Source organism: Ictidomys tridecemlineatus, chromosome 5 (genome assembly GCF_052094955.1).
Source record: "Ictidomys tridecemlineatus isolate mIctTri1 chromosome 5, mIctTri1.hap1, whole genome shotgun sequence".
NCBI classification, from domain to species: Eukaryota; Metazoa; Chordata; class Mammalia; order Rodentia; family Sciuridae; genus Ictidomys; species Ictidomys tridecemlineatus.
The window spans coordinates 49,088,889-49,116,019 of record NC_135481.1 but is presented as its reverse complement, the minus strand read 5'-3'; the positions used below and the strand labels follow the sequence as shown (position 1 = coordinate 49,116,019).

The 27,131-nt window shown below is 32.1% G+C and overlaps 2 protein-coding genes across 3 annotated transcripts in view; one reads left to right on the top strand and one right to left on the bottom strand.

The window, feature by feature from the left end:
• Ero1a (endoplasmic reticulum oxidoreductase 1 alpha) overlaps window positions 1-23,246 on the top strand; it is a 45,173-nt gene extending 21,927 nt beyond the window's left edge. The window contains exons 7-16 of one of the 2 annotated variants that reach the window (XM_005337976.5): window positions 4,060-4,180; window positions 6,620-6,666; window positions 9,746-9,757; window positions 12,195-12,221; window positions 12,338-12,430; window positions 13,669-13,915; window positions 14,350-14,419; window positions 18,116-18,202; window positions 18,296-18,429; window positions 20,009-23,246. In XM_005337976.5, the coding sequence (XP_005338033.1) occupies window positions 4,060-4,180; window positions 6,620-6,666; window positions 9,746-9,757; window positions 12,195-12,221; window positions 12,338-12,430; window positions 13,669-13,915; window positions 14,350-14,419; window positions 18,116-18,202; window positions 18,296-18,429; window positions 20,009-20,069 (899 nt within the window). In that variant the 3' untranslated portion in view covers window positions 20,070-23,246. The remainder of the gene's footprint in view (window positions 1-4,059; window positions 4,181-6,619; window positions 6,667-9,745; window positions 9,758-12,194; window positions 12,222-12,337; window positions 12,431-13,668; window positions 13,916-14,349; window positions 14,420-18,115; window positions 18,203-18,295; window positions 18,430-20,008) is intronic. The other variant, XM_078049912.1, reaches the window with a different exon arrangement.
• Window positions 23,247-23,888: 642 nt separating this feature from the next.
• Window positions 23,889-27,131, bottom strand: part of Gpr137c (G protein-coupled receptor 137C) — a 48,588-nt gene continuing 45,345 nt past the window's right edge. Inside the window, exon 7 of the mRNA XM_005337977.3 lies at window positions 23,889-26,705. Coding sequence (XP_005338034.2) covers window positions 26,528-26,705 — 178 coding nt within the window. The 3' untranslated portion in view covers window positions 23,889-26,527. The remainder of the gene's footprint in view (window positions 26,706-27,131) is intronic.

The following is a 27,131-nucleotide window of genomic DNA, read 5'->3' as shown; positions in this document are numbered from 1 at the left end:
TTTTTTAAACTCAGTTTCTAATAGTTTGATAGCTCCCCAAAAAGCTAAACAGAATTACCATATGACCTAACAGTTCCATGTCTAGGTACACATTCAAAAGAATTGAAGACAGAGACTCAAACAGATTTGGGTAAACCAGTGTTCGTTGCAGCATCATTCCCAGTAGCCAGAAAGTATAAACAACCTGTGTCTCTTCACCAGGTGGATGAATAAGCAAATGTGGTATATCCATTTAATAAAATTCTATTGAGCCATAAAAAGGAATGAAGTTCTGACATAGGCTACAACATGGATGAACCTTGAAAACATGCTAAGTGAAATAAACCAGATACAAAAGACAAGTATTATATGAGTCCACTTACATAAACTATCTAAAATGGGCAAATTCATATACAGAACGTAGATTAGAGGTTACTGGAGGTTGTAGGGCTGGGAATGAAGAATTATTGTGAGATGACTGCAGAGTTTCTCTTTGGGGTTATGGAACAGTTTTGGAAACAAACTGGTGACAATTATACAACATTGTGAATGTTGTTAATGTTGCTTGAGGTACACTTAAATATGGTTGAATTGGCGGGACTTTGTTTCATATATATTTTACCATAATAGAACTATTAAAAAAGAAAACTTGATTTCTAGAAAAAAATTTACCTCTTAAATTTTGCAGTTTGAAGTATATAGTAATTTTGATAAGTTTTGCACATGCATTTTGCACAAGTAGCTAAAATGTAGGAATTACCAAAACTTACTTCTGGCTGGGCATGGTGGTATACTTTGTAATCTCAGCAGCTTGGGAGGCTGATGCAGGAGGATTGTGAGTGCAAAGCCAGCCTCAGCAACTTAGCAAGGCCCTAAGCAACTTAGCAAGACCGTCTCTAAATAAAAAATAAAAAGGCCTGTGGGATGTGGCTCAGTGATTAAGCACTCCTGGGTTCAATCCTTGGTATCAAACAAAAACAAAGCAAAAATTAAAACAAAACAAAAAAACCACCTTACTTCTGTTATATTGCTGTTGGATTGTTTTACATTTTCCTTAATGATGGCCTTTGTTGCTTTCAGAAAAGAGAATTTTGCACATAGAATCACATCTGCAACATCTAAAACTAAGCCCCAGTACTGGTGCTGTTAAAATCTAGCATCCTAGATTTATGGATTCTTCCATTCTTCTTTTTCTAAGTTGGATTATTGGCCTCTTACTTAATTATTGCTCTCTAAACAAAATTTAATCGAATTGAGTTTTGATATTCTTCTGTGTATTAATGATCTTAAAAAAAAATTAAGTGAAAAGAATACTGCAGGGCATTGAAATTTCAAGTAAAAGAGAAGCCTGTAGTCCTCGTGAAAGAGAAAGGAAGGGAAAGTGGCTTCTTTTTGGAAAAAGAAAGAGAGGACCAATGAAAGGAGAGAAGAGAAAAAGAAAAGAGCTTTCCTTGATAGGAAATATGACCAAGCTTTGGTATATACTTATCTATAATGCCTTCTTTCTGTTTCCAAAATCTGGAAAACAAACATGTTTCCACCTAAATTTAATACGCATTCAGTGTGAATATTCATGTATTTCACTGCAAAAATGTATATGTGGGTGAGGTTTTTTTTGGTTTTTTTTGTTTTTGTTTTTTCAATGCTGGGGAACAAATCCAGGCCCTTGTGCATGCTAGATAAGTGCTCTATTGCCGAGCTCCAGCTCCAGCCCTGTGGTCTCACTTGAACTTAGTGGTATTAACTACTGTTGCTGCCCAGAAGCCATTCCTTATTTCCAGGCATCCTAAGCAACTAGTTCATGGCTTCCTTTCTCATATCAGCTGATGACTTTATTTCCCTGCCACATCTCTACCCCTTTTGATTGGTGCCCTAGACCCTGTTGGAGTAATACCTAATGTAAGTTGTGTACACTGTATTACTTTTGTTCTCGATTCCAAAACATCTCAGGGATATTAGATATGAGAGGTTGTAGACTTAATCAAGAATTAGGCTACTAAAGGAAAGAGATGGAACATTCTCCTCGACCTCTTGTTTTATCATCTTTTCTATAAAGATCTTTTGGCCTTAAACATTGTTCTATGAGATAAAACTAAATTTATAATATGTAACAGTTTTTTTTAAGGCATGTAATGTAGGAAAAAGGATAGTAATACTTTAACTTCCATGAATGAACTATCCTTTTGAGACTACAATGTAAGTACCAACTGAGAATCAATAACTCACTCACATGGTGGAGTTTAGTGAATTATTTGCCCATTTGCATTAATTTCTTCTGTTAAAAAGATGAGTATTTTTTAAAGGCACAGCTTCATAGGGAATAAATAACATATGCAAATGGTGGGTGAAGTATAGAAGGTATTTTATAAATCCTTATAAGATATTTGAGCTTTAGTCATGTGGCAAAATATGGATATAATAACATTTATTTTTTATTCTGTCATAAGTAAAATCAAGAGGCCAAATGTTTATCTCTAGGTGGAATATTAAAAAGTGTAATCATACCTTGGTGTCTAGTTTTCTGTTTTAAGGTACTGGATACTGGGAATTATTTACATATTTTAAAAATGAGGAGTTTTAAAAATCAATTTAATGTAAATTTTTGTAATAACTGCCTTTAGTATTAATTGAAGTGAACAGTTAGCCATCTCTGAACTGGATGATTCCATGCTAATTTATTTTTTAAGTTCTTATTATTTACTTTTTTTAGTTATTTTAATTGCTGCTTCTGCATAGGGCTCTGTTATTTCTAGATGCTGTCATTGTGTTTGTTCTAGAAGTTACTTTTCTCCTAATACATGCCTTTATTATGCTGTTGAATTGGAATAAAAATAGCCAAGCTTAGTTCTTTTTTTTTTTTTTTTTGTCTTTGTTCTTTAATAATATGAAGTAGGTATTGTTGAGAGCTTGATGGACTCTATTGCTCTCTTGCTCTATTTTTTTTTCTGTCTTTTTTATTTTGTAGTACTGGGGATCAAACCCAGGGTCTTCTACATGCTAGGGAAGTGCTCTACTACTGATCTACAATCCTTTGAGGACTCTCATCAGAGACTTTGTGCTCTGTTTCTTGTTATCTTTTCTGTTTGCTTTGAGGCCATTTTTGCCCATATTTTGGTTTATATTGTTAAATTTTATAGATAAGTAAGATACTGCTGTACTGTCAAGTAATTTCCCAGAGCCATTGATGGACTAGGGCCATCATTTTTGTTTGGAAGTTTAAGAATTTTTTATTTTTTATTTTTGTTTTTGGTACCAGGAGATTGAACCCAAGGCTGCTTTAACCACTGACCCATAGTCCAAGTCACCACTCCCAACCTTTTTTTTTTTTTTTCTAAATTTTGAGACAGTATAGTGCTATGTTGCTTAGAGCCTTGCTAAACTGCTAAGGCTGTGATCCTCTTATGATCCTCTTGCTTTAGTCTCTAGAGCTACTGGGATTATAGTCATACACCATTGCACTGAGCAATTATGAATCAGTGGCAGAATCTAGATCCCAATCCAGGCACTCAGGCTCCAGAGCCCAGGCTTCTAACTGCTCAACTATGTTGAGTGTTTAGGCTGCTTCCAGTTTTCCTTTTTATAAGGAATGCTGACACAAAATCATCATACCTATAACTTTTGCATATAGTGTTATATCTTTAGGACAGCTGGGTAGTGGATCCTGATGGTGGTGGTCATTGAAGTAGAAAGTATTTGGTAACAAATAGTATATGACACTAATACTTCTTCTTTTACCTGAGTTACCAATGAGCTGCTCTGGTTAATGTGGAAATGAATGTATATTGTATTTATTGTCTGGATGGCCTATGAGAATTGAATTATGTTTCTTCAATCTCAAATCCACACATTCTTATTTTTTACAATTTCTAAAATCAGGACGTTTTTGCAATTAATGTGCACAGTTAATGTGGCCATTTGTTTCTCTTTCTTTTCCTTCCTTTCTCTTGAAAAGTTGTTTTAAAATACCCAATTACATTGATATATTTGGGATGCCTTAGAATCAATGGTACATTGTCTTGTATACTACTTTTTAAGGTAGCTAAAGATAAGAAAGATTTAATGGAAATGTTTATTTTACAGACATACAGTCTCCTGATGCTGAATATGTGGATTTGCTCCTTAATCCTGAGCGCTACACTGGTTATAAAGGACCAGATGCTTGGAAGATATGGAATGTCATCTATGAAGAAAACTGTTTTAAGTATGTGTCATTTTCATTTAGAAATTACTAAAAGATGTGGTGATTTCTCTATAAAAAAAACCAAAATCATAATGATTGAAAATTACTAATCAAGTTCATTTTGTGCATCTAGACATAAAAGTGTACCTTTTATAATCCAATTCCCCTTGGGGGAAACATCGGCATAAGTTTGAACAAATATATTTTTTTCTTTGAAAGACTGGGAAGAGTATTTAAAGCTTTATGGGATTATTGTAGGTACTAACAGATGTTCCTCAAGTAGATTGTAAAATCTCATTTTGTAGGTGAGAAGGCAGAGCCAAAGAGATTGTTGTCCTTTCCCAAGACCAGGTAGTTAGTGACAGCATATAGATTAGCATCTACAACTCTCAATTCTCTTTTTGGTGCTCTGCAATTCTTTTCCGTCACTGTAGTTATTTTACCTGCTTTGAAGTTAAATTGATTTCAGAGAATAATTATAACAGGTAACATTTTGAGTGCCCACTGTGTTAAGTATTATATACATTTTCCCCTCTAATTCTTTTTCTCCCCTTACATTTTTATTAGTACATTATAGTTGTTTATAACAGTAGGATTTATTGTACATGCACACAATATAACAATATAATTTTGTCAATATTATTTCCTCCCCATGGTCCCTTTCCTCTAATAATCTTCCTTTTATTTTCATAAGTTCCCATTTTTTTTTCTGGCTTCCACACATGAGAGAAAACATTGACCCTTGACCTTCTGTGTTTGTCTTATTTTGTTTAACATGATGGTCTCAAGTTCCATCCATTTTCTTGCAAATGACATAATTTCATTTTTCTTTATGGCTGAATAAAACTCCATTGTGTATATATACTACATTTTATTTATCCATTCATCCATTGATGAATACCTGGACTAGTTCCATAGTTTGGCTATTGTGAATTGTGCTTCTATAAGCATGACTATACATTTATTGCTGTAGTATGCTGACCTTTAATTCTTTAGGCTAAGTATCAAGAAGTGGTATAGCTGAGTCAAATGGTGGTTCCATTCCTGGTCTTTTGATCCCCTCTACTTCTTTCTTTCTTTTTTTATGTTTTAGTTATAGTTGGACACAATACCTTTATTTTATCGTATATTTTTATGTGGTGCTGAGGATCGAACTCAGGGTCTCACACTTGCGTGTGAGGTGTGCGCCCTACCGCTGAGCCACAACCCCAGCCTCCCCTCTACTTCTTACAATAACTTTGTGTTAGAGTCATCACTGTTTGAGAGGGGGAGAATCTGAGAACCAGAAAGATTAATTGTATATATGTTTGTGTGTGTGTGTGTGCATGTGTTGTTATCTCAGACACTGAAGGCAGCTGTGGAAAAATCTTTGGAGTTCAAAAATATGGAAATGAAGACTTTCACTTCTTTATAAGCATAAGATGAGCAATTATGTGTACACCAATAAAACAATAGATTATTATTATTTTTTGTTTTTAACTTGAAGAATTCTCTAGTTTGGAAGGTGAAGTTTTCATTATTTACTCATATCTGCTGTATTTTTCATTTAAATAGTCTTGACACTTATTAGGAATGTTTGGTTACTAAATTGAAAGTTCATTTTTAAAGTAAGGTTTTTCTTTTTGGTTGTTGTTTTAATGTTAACTGAAAAAATTTATGAAGCATTTGTTAGATTTATTTTGGTTTTGTGGTCATTTCCTAACTAATATCCTGATTCCTGTAACATTTCTAACAATATAAATAATGTAGGAGGCATTTATTATATTAAAATATAGCTTATGATATTTTTTTCTCAAAATGTCTAGAGTTGTACAAATTTTAAAAATTTAAATTATGGGCATTAAAATAATCTCCATACTTTACTAACATTACTAATGTATATTTGTTTTGTGATTTAGAAGCACCTTAGTAACATTGTCTAGAAAGCTTTTGTTTTTTTTCCCACTAAAAAACCTTTTATTTAAATAATAATAAACTTAATGGTCATGGGGTAAGCTGAAGTTTCTAAGAGTACCTAAGTGGAAAAGAAACTACCTACACTGTTTAATGTTTTCATGTTTAATTTTAATGTTTGTGTTAAGTTTGTCTTTCAATTAGGGGTGCATTTTGTGCCTTACGACATACACTTTTACATACATATAAAAGCACATTAGTGATTCTAGAAGTGCTTGACTTATATTTTTTTCCTTCCTCTGTTTGAAGAGGTGATTAGGAAATTACTTGATGGCTGTTATAATGGGAAAAGATCAGAAACTATCATCACTAAAACAAATAACAGGCAATAATTTCTTAAAAGCAATTAGAGAAAACTAAATATTTTATGATATCAACAAAACAATTTGACTTCAGATATAGTCATTAATCAACTTTCTGAGATACTATCACTTTAATTAGATAATTATAACTTGACTAATAACATATTTATATTTCATATAGTACTTTTAATTCTTTTGTTTCTAGGCCACAGACAATTAAAAGACCTTTGAATCCTTTGGCTTCTGGTCAAGGTGAGCTATTTGTTTGTATTGTTATATTATTTATCAGCTGATGAACTTTGGTTAGATGGAAGGAAAGTCAAGACAAATGGCAAGAGCAGTTGGAGTCATATAATCCACAGTCCTGTTTCCATAGAGATTATGCCTCCCCCTTACAGAGGTATATTTATACTTCAATAAGGAAGAGTATTTTTGTAATGAAGTTTGTGGCATTGGGCTGCCATAAGGTGAACATTAGGACATATTTTATTTATCTATTTATTTACTTACTAACTTACTTGTTTTGGCAGTTCTGGGGATTGAACCTAGAAGTGTTCCTTAGCCCTTTTAATTTTATGCTAAATTGCCCTTGAACATACCATCCTCCTGCCTCAGCCTCCCAGGTACTGAGATTGCAGGCATGTACTATTGCAGCTATTCTAGGTTTTTTTTAATTATTATTTTTAGTTGTCGTTGGACACAATACTTTTATTCCACTTATTTATTTTTATGTGGTGCTGAGGATGGAACCCAGGGTCTTGCACGTGCGAGGTGAGCGCTCTACCGCTTAGCCATAACCCCAGCCTCTATTCTAGGTATTTTTGTGGATGCATTAATAAGTGTGCTCCCTTGATTTAATTTCTCCTCATCTTCTAGACATAGAAGTATCCCCCAAAAAAACTTCTAATTTTTTTACAAAAACTTGAAATTATATAGAGACTCCATATATTGGGGATGATTTCAAATTCACCTATCTTTATATTGCATTAAAATTATTAATTTTCTACCTATACTCAAGGTGTGATCTAAATGTTGCCTTTCTCACAAAACTTTCCCTGATCCTCTTAACCAGATCTAATCTTTCTTTTCTTATTAAGTGTACACCATGTTTCATTTCTCTCTTATAGTCTTTTTTTTTTTTACTGTGCAGCCTTATTTTATTGTTATTTATATATCTGCCAATTGAACCTAGTACTTTGGATATATGAATGAGCAGCATTTGTCTTTTTGAGCCCTTTTTATAGAACCCGACATCTAATATATGGAGTAATTTATTAGGTTAGTTTTCATTGAAAATTGCCCTCCTCATTGAGTGGTTTTATCTTTATCAGTGAAAATCACTTGTTCTAACAACAAATGATTATTCACCATTTACCACATGCTAGGCACTGTGTGTAGCAGCCAGAGGGAATGTAACATTGAAACTCACAAGTCCTGTCCAGTCAATAATAGGCAGAATAGTGTATTGAATAAACCATTTCACTGTATGATTTCTGACTTTTTCTTTAGAAAATATATATCCTTCTCTTTTTGGGTATGTGCTTACTGACAAAATCTTCGATGTGCTTTTAGCAAACATGTAAGGTGTTAAAATTTGTTTGAAAAGATGCTGATGTCATATAGTCAATAAATATAAATTTCCTCTTATAAATCAGTGAGATTGCATCACGCCCTAAATGCTGGCAGCCTTGGCTTTCTTAGGTTAGAAAATAAATTATTTCTAAACAAGTCTCATGGATTTCTGCAAAATCACATGTGGTGACTCATTGGATGCTATTGATTTAACATTAGATGAAATGCAAATCCACAGGAAAGAAGTGATCTTTACTATGCACTCATATGAGGACTCGATAAAGTAATTAGCTACCCTCACTTATTTTAAAGTAAAATGGGAACTGTTTAAATGTTTATCATTGGAGGATAGTTGACTTACGGTACAGCCACATACTAAAATAAAGCCATAAATGTCAATAAATGTTGCTGTAGATTTGTACTCATTTGAATAAAAACATTCAATAATATACTGAGAAAGGAAGCAGATATCAAAACAATATGTGTGGGCTGAGGATATAGCTCAGTTGGAATAGTGCTTGCCTTACATGTACAAGGCCCTGGGTTCAATCCCCAGCAACACACACACTCTCTCACACACACACACACACACACACACACACACACACGTGTAATATATTTTTAGAAAAGCAAAATATAATTTCCATGTACCCATACACAAAGAATAAAGGACATTTATAAAAATTTAAATAGTATAAATGGTAAGGGGAGGAGTTCTGGGTAACTTTTTATTTTATCTCTTTTTTTCTTCTTAAACATTATTTAAGAAACATGGGCTGGGGATATAGTTCAGTTGGTAGAGTGCTTGCCTCACTGCACAAAGCCCTAGGTTCAATCTCCAGCACTATAAAAAAAAGAGAGAGTAATATATGTTTCTTAAACATATTTGCAATGAGTATATATTTAATAATCAAACAATGATAGCATTAAAGAAAAATGGGAGAAATAAACTTTATTTGTTTATATATTCATTTTTAGTGCTGGGCATTGAGCCCAGATCTACCACTAAGTTACATCTCCATCCATTTTTTTTAAAATTTATTTTTTATTTTAAGACAGGGCCTCACTGTGTTGCTGAGGCTGGTCTAGAACTTGAAGTCCTCCTGCCTTAGTCTCCCAAGATCATAAATAAGCAGCTATGTACAAATTGCTACATCATGTACAGTTTGGATCATAGTCTTTGAAAATATTTCTAGGTCTAAATCTTATAATATTCTTTTAAACCTAAAAGCAATGATACAGGACAGGGGTTGTAACTCAGCAGTAGAACACTCGCCTAGTACACGTGAGGCCTTGGGTTCAATCCTCAGCACTACATAAAAAAAAAAAAAAAGTAAAAAAATTTAAAAAAGCAACGATACAAATCTTTAACAGAAATTATGTTATAATTTTAGGATAATAAATGTGGAAAAAGACTCTGATAGCCAAATAAACATAAGTCCTTAAGATATTTAACAGTACTCTCAGATTTAGGTTCAATTTTTCTCTCTTGTCACCCATATTAAATCTTACATGAGTGGAAGTACTTGTCATGCATCCTCTTGGAGATAATGCCATTTAGTCTAACAAGGCACAGTCCATACCACTGCTAAGTAGAGTTGTAGTCATGGGTGTCTCATCTTTAGATTTTACTTGTTGGAGATGAACTAACTGGACTAAAAATAATCATTAAAAAGTGTCATTTTAATGAAAGTGCAGCAGTATAAAAGGGGCAGCTGGAAGGAATTTATAATAATAAGCATTTTGTTTTGTTTTTCAGGAAAAGGTAAAGGTAAGTATAATTTTTTTATCATACATTACATACATGCCTTTGCTCATATATTTGGATGCTTAAAATGAAACTCTTTTTCCTTCCTATCTTTGCGACTCAGAAGAACTTATTTTTATTTCTTTATCTAAAATTCTGGAGGTGAAAGCGCAGGTTAGGACAGTGACTGCTGTGTCTGTGCTCAGCATGCCTTTCCTCCTCAGCCCAACAGCCCAGCTGCCATTTACTGGGCTGTCCACCCTCTCCTCTTCCATGCCCCCACCCTCCCACACACATACTCTGGCAGGGAAGACTTCTTCCTCTTTGGTTGAAGTCTGGGATCTGCTACTGGTATCATATAGGAAGGTCCTGGACATGATTGGAATATTGATTCCAGAGCTGGCATCTAGGGCTTATGCTCTTGCCAAGTCTAAGTTAATAGTAATGCTAAGAATTTTTAACCTACTTTAGGTTCAGTTTGTCTTTTTGAAAATCATTTTGTTTTAAAAACACATGCTTAATGATATGAAAAGACTGAATCAGTGCTTAGTTTTAGCTCATCTAAATGAAACTGCTAAAATACAAAGTATCACATTTCTCTTCCTCAAAGTCTTGTATCTTCTGAACATGATTTTATGAATTACTTATGCTTTATGTCTAAATAACAGGACAATAAAGTCTGATAACATTGCTATTGTATCATTGTACTTTATGTTATAATAACTGTAGCAGCTAAATGAAATGCTAAATCTGAACTGAATTGTTTGAATGAGAAATTTTTAGCAGTAATGTTATTTTTTCTTAAGTTGCCTCTCATTTGTTAATAGTGGAGGTGATTTTCAATTTTGAGTAACCTTATTCTACCTCGGGGATTAATATAGGTCGGTGCTATAGTCAAGCTACAGTAGAGAAGGCTACTTTGCTTTTCCAATACTTATCTAAAGACCATGACTTGTCTCTTGTTATCAAAGAAAAGATCACTAACCTGTGGGAGCAGTTCTTAGAGAAACTATCTCGTTTATAAAATGCCAAATTGATTTTGGCCTAATGTCAAATATTATTACTGATAACTGTCATATTAGGTGCATGTTGAACTAGACCACAGTCAAGGTCAAATTGAGAATAGCTATTTTGGGATTATAAAACTGAACTGAACTGAAAATGTCATTGGAAGGCTAGGTCCCAAGCAGTATTATCCCTAGCCCCCTAATTCATGGTTGAAAAAAAGAAAAATTTCATAAAAAAATGAATTACTTATAATCCCACAGCTCCAAAATAATAATGGTAACTACTTGAGAGGCACTCTTTTAAGCAATAAATAAATATAATTTCATTTAATTCTTTCAACAATCCTAGGAGGTATTATTTCTATCCCCATTTTATTGATGAGGAAAATGAGTCCCAGAGAGGTTCAGAAGCAGTCTGGCTAAAATCATGTGACTTACAAGTACCAGTTAGGATTCAAATCAAGAAGTTTGGCTCCAGGGACCATGTTCTTGGCTACTACTTCATACTGCTTTTCTATTAACATTTTGCTACTTTCTATATATTTCTCCATATATATGTACCTATTTTATTTATGTGTTATTTTTTCACCTTTGTCAGCATTGTTTTATCATATTTTTATATTTACTGATTTGATAGGAAAAGCGGTAGAGCTTTTAATTTGAATTTTTTATTACTGGTAAAACATCAATTTTTGTCTGTTACCATTTGTGTTTTTTCCTGTCCCTATTCATCTTCTGTACCCTCTTTAATGGCATTTTAGCATTTTTTCTTAAATATATATATTTTTAGTTGTCAATGGACCTTTATTTTATTTACTTATATGTGGTGTTGAGAATTGAACCCAGTGCCCCACACATGCTAGGCAAGTGCTCTACCACTGAGCTACAACCTCAGCCACATTTTAATATTATATTCAGTTTATGAGATTTTTATACATTTAGGACATTATACCTTTGTTGTGTTTGTAATTACATTTAACCTATTTTGCTGTTTGCATTTTGCTTTATGGAGTTATGAAGACAAATGGAACATAATGTCATCCACTCTATACAAATATTAAACTTAATATGATTTTATAATTTTAATTTTTCTAACAATAATTTTCATAGCATGAATTGTTATTTAAGCTAGGTATTTTCCAATTTTTGATAGATTTACTATTTAAATTCTGTATTTTGACATCATATGAACTCTTTATTCAGAAAGTTATGAGACTGGGGCTACCTAAGGTAATACTAAAATCTTTTAGATTCTGAGCAGTAGAATAGTACTTAACTGAATCCATATCAAGAACTTCTCTTCTTCCTTTGAGAAAATTGCAAATAAGATTTGGTTTAGGTTGAACAATTTTTAAAATAGTGTTTGCCATAAGTTTGGTATAATGCTTTAAAACTTAAAAAATTGTATTTTGTTATTTTTACAATCTTGTAATTTATTTTTCTTTTAATTTTAGAGAATGCTTTTTACAGTTGGCTAGAAGGTAAAATAAATTTAAATGATTTCCCCCCCCTCATTGTTACAGTCATGAAATTAATTTTTATAGTCACAAGACTCACATATGAAATTTTATTTGCAAATCACTGATTTTATTTTTAGGTCTTTGTGTAGAAAAAAGGGCATTCTACAGACTCATATCTGGCCTCCATGCAAGCATTAATGTACATTTGAGTGCAAGATATCTTTTACAAGGTATGTTATATTTATGTTTTTTGTTTTCTTTTGGTACCAGGGATTGAACCAGGGCACTTGACAACTGAGCCACATCCTCAGTCCTATTTTATATTTTATTTAGAGACAAGGTCTCACTGAGTTGCTTAGCACCTAGCTTTTGCTGAGGTTGCTTTGAACTCAAGATCCTCCTGCCTCAGCCTCCCAAGCTGCTGGTATTACAGGCATGTGCCACCATACCCAGCAGTGGCAACATATTATTTTCAGGTACTCTCAAAAAGTTCCTGATGTTTTGCCTGATGAAATATTAGGCAGTAAAAATCCATTTTTAATTTGTAGTACTCAGGAATGTGGGAATTATGAATGCAGTTCAGCACATTAACTTTCTTCACCTTCTTTTAAGAAGCTGCTCAAAATTATACACGTCATTTTAGAAATATTCTTTGTTCTGGGAATTAAAACAGCTCTTAATAGCACATTCTGTTATTTGTTAAATATTATTATATCAGCACCTTTTTATTTGTATGCTAGTTTTCACAGGTAAGGAATGTCATGCGGGTCTTTATTCTTTAGGGATGTGGTTGGAAAATGAGACAATGGTTGGTTTTCATCAATAGCATATTCTGGAGTTAAAGGATTTTACTTCTTAGAAACAAAATATCTTAACTTTTTTTGAAACAGCTCTTCAAACTCATTAGTAACTTCAGATGGTCACTTTTATATATTTCAGTTTTATGAATTTAAAAAAAAATTTTTTAGTTGTTGATGGACCTTTATTTTATTTACTTATATGTGGTACTGAGAATTGAACCCAGTGCCTCACACATGCTAGGCAAGCACTCTACCACTGAGCCACAACCCCAGCCCTTATGAATATCTTTACATGCAGAAATTTTATTTTTTTATTAAGACCTGCTTTTTTGGTAAAAATTGTATTCATTTTAGTTTTAAGGATACATTCTAGAAGATAAAATACCAATATAGAAAGCTTAAAGGCTAAATTATGAAAAAACAGTTTTCTTGGTTTTATCTATTATATATTTTAGTGTTTTATTTGTTTGTTTGTTTTTTGTCTATTGTGGTGCTGGGTATCTAACCCAAGGCTTCATTCATGCAAGCACTGTTCCACTGAGCTACACCCCCAGCCCTCATTGTGTATTTTAAAATACAAAATGAAATTAACTTCTGTAATTAAAGTAGAAATTAATTATAAAATTATAAAATTCAGTTTTTACTATGTAATTCTTCTTACTTCCCAGATACCTGGTTGGAAAAGAAATGGGGACACAACATTACAGAGTTTCAACAGCGGTTTGATGGAATTTTGACTGAAGGAGAAGGTCCAAGAAGGCTTAAGAACCTGTATTTTCTGTACTTGATAGAATTAAGGGCTTTGTCTAAAGTGTTGCCATTCTTTGAGCGCCCAGATTTTCAACTCTTCACTGGAAATAAAATTCAGGATGCAGAAAACAAAATGTTACTTCTGGAAATACTTCACGAAATCAAGTAAATTACAGCTTTGCATTAATAGAAGAGTAATAAGTGATAGCCAAAGTTAAATGCTTAAACATTTATCTAAAGAAAGTGAAACTATTTTTAAAATAATTAAAAACCATTCTTGCCCATCGGTCTTTTAGAATTTAGTCTTTGTTTTTGTGTTGATCTGTGTACTAAAAACCAAACATTTTTAGTTTTAAGAGACATTATTTTATTACTTGATTCTTGCTTTATTTTTATATTTAGTTGGACAGATTGCATTTGGGACCAAACTTTTATATTGTATAGATTTGAGGATAAAAATTTGTTTGCATCAGAGTGTTGGTTTTACTTTGTTTTCTACTCTATTTTAATTATTTATTGCTGACTGGTAAAATACTATATTAGCAATACCTTTAATATTAAGAATACATAAAGTGAATAGTCTCTATTTTAAAATGCAGGTCATTTCCTTTGCATTTTGATGAGAATTCATTTTTTGCTGGGGATAAAAAAGAAGCACACAAACTAAAGGTAATTATTTTATAGTTTAACTTAATTATTAGATTAAAAACTGATTAGCATGCAAGTATGAACATGAACTTATGTATTACTTATAGAGGTAAAGAGTAAAATGAGTAAACAAAGCTGGGAGGGAAATAGATGAAGAAACAGACAATGTTGATCAAGGGTACAAAGTTTCAGTCATGAGGAAGAATCTTCAGTGATCTGTTGCACACAATGGCAACTATAGTAAATAATGTATATTTTAAAAATTGATGAAAGTAATTTTAAATATTTTCAACACACCCAAATAAATATGTGGGTAATGGATTTGTTAATGAGCCTGATTTACCCATTTCACCTTGTAAACATTTATCAAAATGTCATATTATACCCCATAAGAATATCTAATTAGGATTTGTCAATTTTAAAAAATAAATACATTTATTTATACTAATGGTAAATCCTGATACACATTCTGAAATACAAGAAAAATTGGAGTTATAGTTTTTCCTTTCCCTTAATAAAAGGAATTCTACAGGCAAGTCTGAGTTGAGATCTCATTTTTATTATGTTCAGAATAACAAACGGGGAAGATGTGTATCTCTGTATACTTTACAAATGGCTTTTACATTGATGGTCTTATGTAGTAAATAGAGGGTATAAATTACAGGGAAGGGATCCAGAGCATGAGTGGCAGTATTAGTCTGGCAGTATTAGTTTTATCTTTTGCTGCAGACATTTCTAAAATGGTATTGGTTAAATTAGAAGATTGTCTTCAGGGAGAATAGGCACATCGTGATGTGTTGTCCTTGATCTTATTTACTGGAAGTTAAAGGCAGACGTAGTGTGATACCAGCATCTGTTGTGGAAAGGATAGATATGACACCCCACAAAATGGGGTCTGATCATTGTCTTGCTTCTTAGCAGGGGAACAACCTTAGGCAAGACCATTTCTGAGTATGTATTTGCCTCAAAAAACCACAAATGTAAAATATTACTAGGAAGGTGTGCAGAGATTTATTAAACACTATGTGATTTCTGTCATCAAAGAGATAGATAGCTCCTACCCCCAAAGGATCTTCAAAATATTTGGGGGATTAAAAGAAATTATGTTACTGTTCTTTCTACAAAGCTACTGGTAAGCAAAGGCAGGTGGCCCTTAGAACCACTGCGTTCAATCTGATTTCACCAGAATATTTATAACCATCTTCCCATTTCTTATTCTTTCTTTCCATGATGACAGAAACTGATTTTATGCAGTTAGCAAAGAAAGTACTTTTTGCACTTGTTTTTTTTTCCCCGTTAGATAATAGTTATTCTTGACCTCCCATCTATCTCCTACTTAAAGCATTCTTGCTACAAAAACATACTTCAGTGATTATATAACCTCCCAAACAGCTTCCAGGAACTTGAAAGTGAGGGGGAAGATGCTGCAATAAGATTTCTTTTTTTCTTACTATTTTCAATATGTTCTTTATTTTTAGTTCACTTGCTGGCTTATTGGAGAGTGTTTTGGCATCAGCTCTTTTTAGATTGTGCAAATTAGAAATATTTCTCACAATGTTTTAATTTGCTCAAAACTCCAAAACACTCAGCTTTTATGTCTTGTGAGATTTATGTAGAGAGTCCTTGCTAAGAGAATTTTTCTGAATCTTTTATAGCAATGAAAAATAAAAACCAGGAAAACATGTTATCATGTTATTATCATATATTTACTTTAAAAAAGTAGTTTCTGGTAAACTTGGATTTAAATAATCATATTTTTAATTCATTTCAAATAATCTCATTGTGACTTCTTTATACTCTATCAATGTGTGGCTAGAAATAGACAACTTGCATGAAATGAAGTTATATATGTGTTCAAAACACAACATGGTCTCATTTGAAGGCTTATAAAACATTTGAGAATTTGGGCAAGAATTGGGCAGTTGGTGCCACTGAGCATAAATCACAGCCTGTAACCATATCATATTTGATCATTCTGTCAAATGACTGTGGTTGAAAACAATGACCTAAAACTGTGTGCCTGAGCAAGGGGAAACTGAAGTGATTTAGGTTATTTAAGGATCCTATTTTTTTCCAATCTGAGATAACTTTGGTATAGTCTCAAATTGTTAAATGTGATTTTTTTTTTTTTTGGTGGAATGCTCAATGATTTTCTCCTATTCTGGACTAGTCAGTTTCTCGTCTTATTAATTTGGTTCTAGTGTATTAAGTTTACCTACGTAGAAGATTCATGCTATTTCATGTGCTTGCTTTTAATTTTATAATATTTATTTGGCCACTCTAAGCAACAATGAGTGCCCTAAGTTAAGGTTAAAACACTAGTTTAAGGGAAACCTTAAATCATGAAATCTATCTAGAGTAATTTTGTTGGTTAGTTATTCCTAAAAGTGTGTTTAAAATTAGGATTAGCTTTTATTGGACAGACACAGAAACAAAAGATTGAGAATATTTTAATATATAGTAACAATAATTTGGGCTTTGTACTAAATAGAGATACAAGATCTGGGATCTTAGTAAAAATTATTTGCATATTATAGCTGTTTTGGTTTCCAGCTGAATAAAGCAAGTGGAAAAAGTTTGTGTCCAGAGCAATTTGAGGTCTGCTCTGAATACAGTTGATGCCAATCTTTGATTTATTCCTAGTTTTAGATATATAGTCCTGTTCTCATCTTGTTGAGCCAGTGTATGGTTTATTACATTATGTAAAGAAAAATACTGTATGCTTTCTAAATTATAGATCAACTGGAATAATAGATGTTCTATCTGAATTTTATGACAGTTTTCAAAAGTTTTAAAATTCTGAGGGATTCCAGTCTAAGACAGGGCAGAGAGAGTCACTTGGAGGACCAATTAATAATTCCTCCTGGAGTAAAAGAAAGATGTGTTCTTGGGCTTCCCTTCTTTATTTTTTTATTCCCTAAGAACATATGCTACTTTTGGATAAGCTGGGTGCATGTTGCCACATTGTAAACAATATAATAATCTAATGTTCATGGATATATACATATGCATAAAAACATAAAGGTAATAGTAAACACTGAATTCAGCATGGTAATACAGGGTGGGATATATTCTTTCGAGTGAAACATAGGGAGCTTCAATTGTACTTGAAATGGTTTCTTTCTAAAACTTGGTGGTAGGTCCATGGATATTCATTATATTTTGCATATTACTAATAATGTTAACATTAATAATAATAAAATATCTGATTGTTTTACCTAATTAATACCTGAAAGAAGGGCTGTAATTTTACTTTTGTGAAACCAAAGTTTTCTTCTAACCCTCTCTCCCTCTTTTTGGTAAATGGTACCTTCTAATATCTCCCCCTACCACATATTGACACACAGTTAATAATTGCATATAACAAGTCACATCAAGCAAGTTACTTTTCATATTTTTGCATATCATTTTGGAGTCAGGCAGGCTTGGATTCTAAGTTTGTTACATACTTGATGTGGGAATTTAGGCAAAGTATCTAACTTTTTTGAATCTTGTTAATTCATTAGGGGGAGATTATAATAACATTTACTTTTGGAGTTGTGGTGAACATTAATAAGAGTGTATATGTAAAATTCTAGTGTGTAGGAGATGTTCAATGAATGTTTTAGGTATCCTATAGTACCTTGACCAGTGTTAGACACATAGAAAGCACTTAGAAAATACGTATTAGTTGACCATATATTACATCTTAATAAAATTTTGGTAAATTGTTTTTAGGAGGACTTTAGACTGCATTTTAGAAATATTTCAAGAATCATGGATTGTGTTGGTTGTTTTAAATGTCGACTGTGGGGAAAACTTCAGGTAGGTAATTCTCGTTTAGTTCTACTTCTCATTTTTATCTTTTCCACAAAAAATTTCTTAGTTTATTTATGCTTTTCTTTATTTCTATTATAGACTCAGGGTTTGGGGACTGCTCTGAAGATCTTGTTTTCTGAGAAATTGATAGCAAATATGCCAGAAAGTGGACCCAGTTATGAATTCCATCTAACCAGACAAGAAATAGTATCATTATTCAATGCATTTGGAAGGTTAGTTTGAATGTACTAAAATTGTTTCTGCTAGCCAAGTAAGTCTAATAATGCAACATGTCTACTCTCAGATAAAACTACGTAAGGAATATCCTTTCAGTGAAATTGTCATGTTACAGAATTATATGATCTTATGAAATACTTCAAGAATGTAGATACACACAATCACAGATTGTTTATTTCCATCTGTTGAGTCTTATATTCATGATTAATTTACTGATTAGATTTCAGTATTCATCTTTTTGAATTTGTACAGTTTTTCTAATTGTTTAAAAGTGTTTTTTGTGTGCTGTCTAATTATTTTTCTTCAGATCATTGAAAAATTGTATGTTGTTTAATATAGGCATATATGTCAGTTTCTCTGTGAATTCACTATATATAAAAAGGTTAATAATTTTTTCCTTTATTGGTGCATTATAATTATATGTAAAGTGGGATTCATTGTGCCACATTATACATGCACATACCATAATTTGATCAGTCTCTATCCCTGTACTTTCCCTTTTCCTTCCCTGATCCCTTTATTCTACTGATTAATGATTCTTTTTAAATAATTATTTTTTTATCAAAATGATAGCAGGAAAACCATGAAATAAGGAACATACATAAAAAATTAAGTGTAAATGCATTTTCTTCTAGCTTATCATGTAAAGAATGCTGAGATTTGTAAAAATTAACATTTTGTGTTTATGTATGTGTGGTGCTGGAGTTTGGACCCAGGGCCTTGTGCATGCTAGGCAAGTACTCTATCACAGAGCTAAAATCCCAACCCCCAAAATGAACATTTTTAAAGGACTGTTTCTTTACTTAAGAAATATGATTTAATATTTGAGGTTTGAAATAATTGACTTTTCGTATTATTTCTCAAGTACCAGGAGCTTGACAGTTATTTCCACTGAGTGTTCTGCTATTTTTATCGTACTGGATTAACAGAGTTTTATTGACATAAGGAATACACATGTGCATGCACACACAAAAAAATAATAAGAAACAAATTTCACATTTTGTAAAAATTGTGAAAACAACTTGTTCATACATTTATTATCCTTACTCTTTATAGACTGAAAGCTTTGAACATTTAATAAATAATAGCATGTTATTTTTAAGTATTTGTATACTTGTACATATTTAAAATATTTTAATATATCTTCATTTATATACTTTATAATATGTACTTTAATATTAAGCATATGAATATATTTATGAATACTTAAAATACTTTAGTATTTTAATACTTATGTTTTTATACAAATACTTGTGTACTTTATTACTTTAATATTAAGTAATGAATGTAGTTTTGAATACTTAAAGTACTTAAGTATTTTGATACTTGTGTACTCCATAATTATGTATTTTTTGCTTTAATTAAATTAAAAATAATTTCTGGATAATATTATTTTAGTTTTATTATGTCAAATTAAGAACTGAAGTACATCAAAATAGATTAAATGGTTTATGCACCTTTTGCTTTATTGAAATAAATTAAAATTTTTCTGTACTCTTAAAAATGTAAAGTGAATAACTTTTACAGAGCAAATTTTTCTAAAATGGTTTCTGAGTTAATATTTTTTGATTACAGAATTTCTACAAGTGTGAAAGAATTAGAAAACTTCAGGAACTTGTTACAAAATATTCATTAAGGAAAACGAGTTGAATATACGTATTTCTGGACTATGGAGGCCAAAGAGTGGAATTTCATTCAAAGGCATAAAGCAATGACAGTCTTAAGCCAAACATTTTATATAAAGCTGCTTTTGTAAAGGAGAATTATATTGTTTTAAGTAATTTTTTTAATTGTGCTAAGTCTATGTTTAATATTATTGTGAGTAAAAGTAATACTTTGATAATGTGATACAAATTTAAAGTTTAATATTGAATAAAAGCAGGATTATCAGATTCACAGATGATAAAACTAGGTGAATGATGTTTTAAGTCTCTCAATTCTGTGTAAGAAGATGTAACAAAAATAAAACTGGCAATGTGATAAGCATTTAATAAGAAAATGTAATGAGTTTCATGAATCGCCCATAATAGTCTAGAATTTTTAAATACATTTAGGGTTGCAAGATTTAACAAATAAAAATACAGAATTCTCAGTTGGATTTGAATTTCAGGTCAACAGCTAGTTTTCTTTTAAATATAAGTATGTTGCATATAATATTTGGGACATACTTAACTAAAAATTATTCATTACTTATTCGAAATTCAAATTTAACTGGGAGTCCTGTGTTTTATTTGGAAACCCTAAGATACTTTGGTATGAAATAAATCATGTTGAGAGTTATATTTCTATTTTGATTGGGTTGTTTGGTATGTAAAAAGTACAATAACAAGGCAAAGGCATAGGAGATTTCTAAGCATTGTGAAAAATTGAATAGATTATATATTTATTCTCATAATACTTTCCCTAAAACTAAATTTGGGGAAAACTTTTTATTTTTATATAATTTCAAATTTACAGAAAAGTTTCAAAAATAGTACATTCTTTTACCCAGATTTGCCAACTGTTCACATTTGCTTTGTCTTTGATACTCTCTGTGTAGATATTCACAAATGCTATTTTTCCTCATTTGAAAGTCAGTTACAGGCATCTTGTCCTTCTAACCCTAAATACTTTAGTGTGTAATACTGAATGATTTTCTAAAATTGATTTTCTTAGAAAAAGAAGCCCCAGGTCCCCAAATCTGAAACTATAATACTATAAGCCTTAAAATAAGGAATTATTATTAATTATAATCTAAAGTTTTGTTACCTTTTTTATGTTTTAATCTGTTTAGTCATAGAGTATACAGTTTCTATTTTTTATACATGAGCTTCATTTCCTTTGCCTCCCCAAAAGTGAACTGTAATTTGGGAGATTTTCATTAGTGGAAGCTCTTCAGTGAAAAAATACTTGAAGGAGCTTAGGAATTAATGTCATATGATAATTGTGGGGGAAAAGAAATTGTATACCTCAAAATTATGTGCCCACTTTCTATAAATCTTAGCAGGGATAACATGTTGATGTTATTAGTAAAGCAGGGTTTACACTGTATATTTTTTCTTTTCTATGACCCTAAGGCCAGGTACAATGCCAAGCCCATAATTGGTATCCAATAAATATTTGTTAAATTAATGTATGAATATGTATTCGGTATATTTTGAATGTTCACTGAATTAAGTTAAAAAATATGTGTTCTGTTTTCCTTCTTCCACCCTCTCCCCCCCACATTTTCTCTGAATAAGGCAGGAAAAGAAAACATTAACCCACTAATTAAGTCAATTATTTTGGCAACTCAAAGGACTATGAAGTGATCTCCATATATAAATGTTTAAGGATCTTTCTCATCTCTGAAAATATGGTAGATGGGCTTAAATATTAAATTTGTGTATAAACTTTTTTCTCATCTTATGCTCCTCCCCCCATACCTTTTTCAACAGCCAGTTAAGTTTTGAAACCATCACTTTCCTATGTCTGCCTAACCTTTTAACTAAAATCTGGCATTTGGCCCTAGTTCTGCTCAGTCGCTTCCCGTGAGGTCTAAAATCCTAATTCTAAATCCATAGTTCAGTTCGCAAACTATTTCTTTTCTTTCTTTTTTCAGGGTGAGGGGGCACATAAAACTATTTTTTATTTGGCTTTCCCCCCCATGTTTGACACTACTGATGATAACTTCCTTTAAAAATTTCTGCTCTTTGGGTTCCTCATTTTACTTGCTCTTGGACGCCTCTTTTTTGGCCTCTTAATTTATTCCCCAAATGTAATTCCTCAGACTTTCATTCTTGGTCTCTTTATCACTATACCACTTCCTACTCTTGGGTAATACCAATTCAATGATTGCTAAATCCTTACCTTTAGCTCAAACTTCTCCATATGTTTGCTTACTGCAGTTCACTTGATTGTCCTACGGTCACCTGTGTGTGTGTTTAAGTACTTTTTATTCTCTCTACTCTTTATTTTCCTTACTTTGGTTAATTTCAGAACCATCATCTTCTAAGTCTTCTTGCCTCATTCCTCTTCTCTACTTTCTCCTACTGTTTTTCTTCCTCCTTTCTGATGCATCACTCTTCCCGTTTCATTGCTATTACCCGAAGGACTATGTGAACATGTCTCCTTATAACCAGTTTGTCTTCTCTTTGTTGCTCTACAGTGTTATCAGTTAGGCTTTCTGGGAGCATTCTGACAATTTTACTGTCTGCTTTACACCCTTCATTGAGTTCATGAACTTTCTGGAGAAAGCCGAAGTCCTTTATTTGGTGTACAAATTCCTCTCCTGTGTCTTCCCACCTAATGTGCTGAAAAACCTACTACCAGACTTGTAGTTCTTCAGATACCGCAAGTGGCTGGGTCTCTACACCTTGGTGAAAGCTATATTCTTTGCATCAAGTGTCCTAGCCATCCTTCCCCACCTGGAAATTTCCATGTATCCCTGCAGGCTCAGCATAAGCATTCCTTCTATGACTTTCCCTTGCTGTATTCAGGGAGTGTCATCTAACTTCCTATTGTGTCACCACTGTAATTACAGCCTACCTCTACTGTATCACTTACTGTACTGTATTGATTTTGTTTTTAAAAGTCTCCTTTACTAGAATGTGAGCTCCTCAAGGGCAGGAAAAGGAACTTTATTCATTTTGGCATCTCCGTGGCATAGTTTTTGGCATATGAACATTTAATAAATGTTTGTTGAATAAATTGCTTTTAAAGTGACAAATTTATCATATGAGAGGTGATACCTTCATGCCAAATACCTCTACTCACTTCACTCTACAGCAAGGATCAGTAGACTTCCAAGGATTCATAGAATTTAGGGGGCCAATAAAACTGAAGTTCAATATGAGATTGGGTGTGTTTTTTTTCTCTTAATTCTTTTAGTTGTAGATGGACACAATATTTCTATTTATTCATTTATTTTTATGTGGTGCTGAGGATTGAACCCAGTGCCTCACATGTGTGAGGCAAGTGCTCTACCACTGAGCTCCAGCTCCAGCCCAGGTATGGTTTTTGGTGGCCCATGAAAGGGGGTCTAGTCTGGGGACAGGCAGAGAACTCTCAAAGGAAAAGGCAGCATCACCGAGGAATTTCTTGAATAATGAAAGATAGCTGGGATTATGGTTTAAACAAATTGATTCCTGTTTACGATGCTAAGGGGAAACAGAAGTGTTATAAATTAGTTTACATAAGGATTTTTTTTAGCTTAAATACATAATACCTAATAACATTGGCATTTTAGAGTATATGACACTTCGTATCAAATTGGTGTATAATACTAAGTAACATAAGATTCAGATGCAAGTAATTGTGAGATCACTAGAAGAAAGCTGTCATTTGTAATTCCTAATATTTTTTCTTTTCTATGATAACACTATAAGATTTTTATCCTCTGATAGAAACTCAGTATAAGAGAGATTAAGGAGGATTAAGAAAACCAGACCCCCAACCATAAAGCTCTAATAAAAAAAAAGATGACCAGACCCCTAAATAAAAGCACAAACACTTTTTATTTTTAATAGTAATGTTTTGTTACAATTTAGTGAAACGAAAAATCAATACATTCATTGGCCACAGCTATATTTTATAACCAGTTTGAAACTGATTATATAGCTGAGAAACACTGTTAAACAATAAAAAAGGCAGCTATGCATAAAAAAGCCACTTTAGCTATAAATTACATCTTCCATAAAACTACAACCAGTTACAATGAGTGGTAAGAGATTCAAAATTAATGACCATCCAAATGAAATGATAACAAATATTGCTAGTCACTGTAGAATTACACATTTAAGCAATGAAATTCATTTTTCTAATTAATGAATACAAAAGAAAGGTTTGAAATTGTCATTATGTGCTTCAGTGCAGGATGAACAGGGAATCGGTAGCCCTTTGATTTTATAAACAACTCCTTCTTTCGAGACCAAACTTAAAGTGCTCCTAGTGCTTTGGAATTTTTAAGCAAAAATTAGGCCAGATCTTTCTTCGTCTTTGGTGATATATTGTAGGAGATGTATATCGGGAGACAAATGCAAGAATTTAGGTATCCTAGTCTGTGAAAACAGGATAAACTTATAAATTTCAAATTTGATATAATCAACTAATGCAGCTAAAAGGACCAAATCTATTTTATTTGAGAAAAAATTAAACTAATCATTGTTTACCTGGTCAAATAGGACCTTTGATATAGGAAAAAAATTATTTTATCACCTTGAACTTGAGGCTTAACAAAGACAACACAGATCTTTTCAGATAGCTGTAGATATTTAGATACCTAATATTATCAGCAAAATAAATAGTTGACATTCTGAAATCTAGGAACTGAGGATGTGGTAAAAATATACTATTTAGTTGTCATCTTAATACCAAGGTTAACTTTTTTACTATAAAATTTTAAATAATTTGAGTATAAGAATTTATAAACAAATACCAAGTAACATTTATTAGTATGCATCCAGTTGAATTTAAAGTCCTTTCATGCTTGATTTGGCAGCACACCTACTGAATTTAAAGTCCTTTGTATCATAAAAAGAGGAAATTTGTTTGGCTTTGTACTAGTCTCCCAAAAGATAAAAAGTATTAACAATTTAATTTTTTCCTTAAGAGTTTTACCTACTGTTAAACTTTTGTGAAGTCACTATATCAGTTATTAAAAAGCTGAAAGATATTTTAAATAGGAGTAGAAATAAAACAATGTTCTAATCAAAGAAGAAGAAAAATGACAGTTGTATTAGTTCCAATTCTGAAGAAAAAGATCAGAAGACAATTGTATATAATCATCTTTAAGCATGTTGTAACAACTTCCTTGTTGTCTGTTCCCTTGGCTTCTTGAGGTATTCAGCATCTACTTTCTATATAGACACTGGTAGAAAGTGCATTTTAAAATTCTGTATTGTCTTAGCCTACCATATGTAATATTGTTTAGACTTGGGGTTGGTCATTCAATACAGTTTTAATGTAATTCTAAAATATTCAAATATTGTTAACCTCTGGTTTTATACAAACTTAATTCATACTTTTATGTTAAGTTTGCTCATTTAGTATAGTGCTGAAATTAATTTGAATTCAATTTAGTTTTTAAACCATATACAATGTATAAAAATGTAAAAACTAAAGGAGGAATTATATGTCTTACAAAGTATTGCACTTAAGTTCACTGCAATAATGTATCATGATTGAATTTACCTGAGGACAATCCTGATTCAATAGGTAAGATCAGCTATTTTGTTTTAGATCAGATGCTTTTGAAAACATTTGTTTTACAATGCATATTTTATGAACAATTCTTAAATGCATCTGTAAACTTGTTTAGTCCCAAGAAGTTTCTACCAAAATCTCCCTATGCAAAAATCACTATTGCTTTCTTGAAGAATCATGCTTAAACTACTACATATATATCTTAATTGTACAAAATAATCACTTGACCAATTCTAATCAAAATAGCCACACAATTTTCACTGGTATATTTTCTTCTTGAAGAAATTACTGTGGCTTTCCAAACAACATTGCTGGTCATTACTGTAAAGGATTATACTATTAGTTGTTTAAAATGATTGTTTGAATAATCTGAATTGGTATTTTAAGTTCATGCTTAAAAGAACTGTCTTCAATGATTACATATATTTAGTGGATTTTAAAATGAATGATGTATTTTTATGCCTAAACTGTGCACTGTTCACACCATAAAATTGTAATTGGATAAAGATTCCACAGAGTACACCACAAAATATATAGGCTTTGATTTTCGTAGAAAACGTGCCTTCCAATTTGGTGTACGTAATATTCCAGTGTGAACACTGGAGTATGACATTGGGGACTGCAGTGTACTCTTTCAGAACAGAGATAAAAGTGCAAATATGCTAATATGCAGTTGGTGTTCCAAAATCAGGATGTTTGGAGGCCTTAAAAATCTAATTTATCTTTTCTCCTACTCCAAACTTTCCATTTTACTTAATTTTACTAAGCAGAGGTCAAAAGTAACAGCTTGTGTTCTCCACCAAACACAGCCAGGTTTCCAGATTTTGTTTTCAGTTGCAACAGATAATGGAATGTTCATGTAGATGGAATTTAAACACGTCGAATATACATATTCATGAAAAACAATTCAAGAATCACAACTTGGTAATGCTATCAGTTTTGTGGTGTTACATATAAGCTATGGTGATTGCTCATATCTAAATTACTACAAGTAAAAAGCAAAGGAGCCGTATCTGTCACAGGTCCATTCAGGTGGGGAGTGACTGTGTAAGTGTTGCTGCCACACCCAGTCATGGTGCCATACCAGCCCAAGCTTTGCGAATTTGATAAACTGCAAACAAACAACAAAAAAGGCAAAGAAGCCAATGGACTATGATCAGTATGTGAGAAGTCACATTGGCAGTTTTAACATTTTCAATGAATTTCATAACAGTATCAAATATGCTGAAAGGTTCTTTGAAAATAACCATGATTTTTTTATAAAATCCAATGACCTATCTGGAATCTTCGATCTGTATCACATTATATTACAAAAGAATGAATACACACCTCTCAGAACTGGTAACATTTATTAACTTACTATGATTAATAATAATATAGTACTTATTTTATTCTAGGCTCTATTCTAAGACATATATGTATGTATACAAACACACATACACTCATCCTTCACTACAATCCTTTGAGCTAGGTTCTATTTTCTTCCCTATTTACAAATGAAAATATAGGCTCAAAAAACTGTGTTCAAGGAACTTTC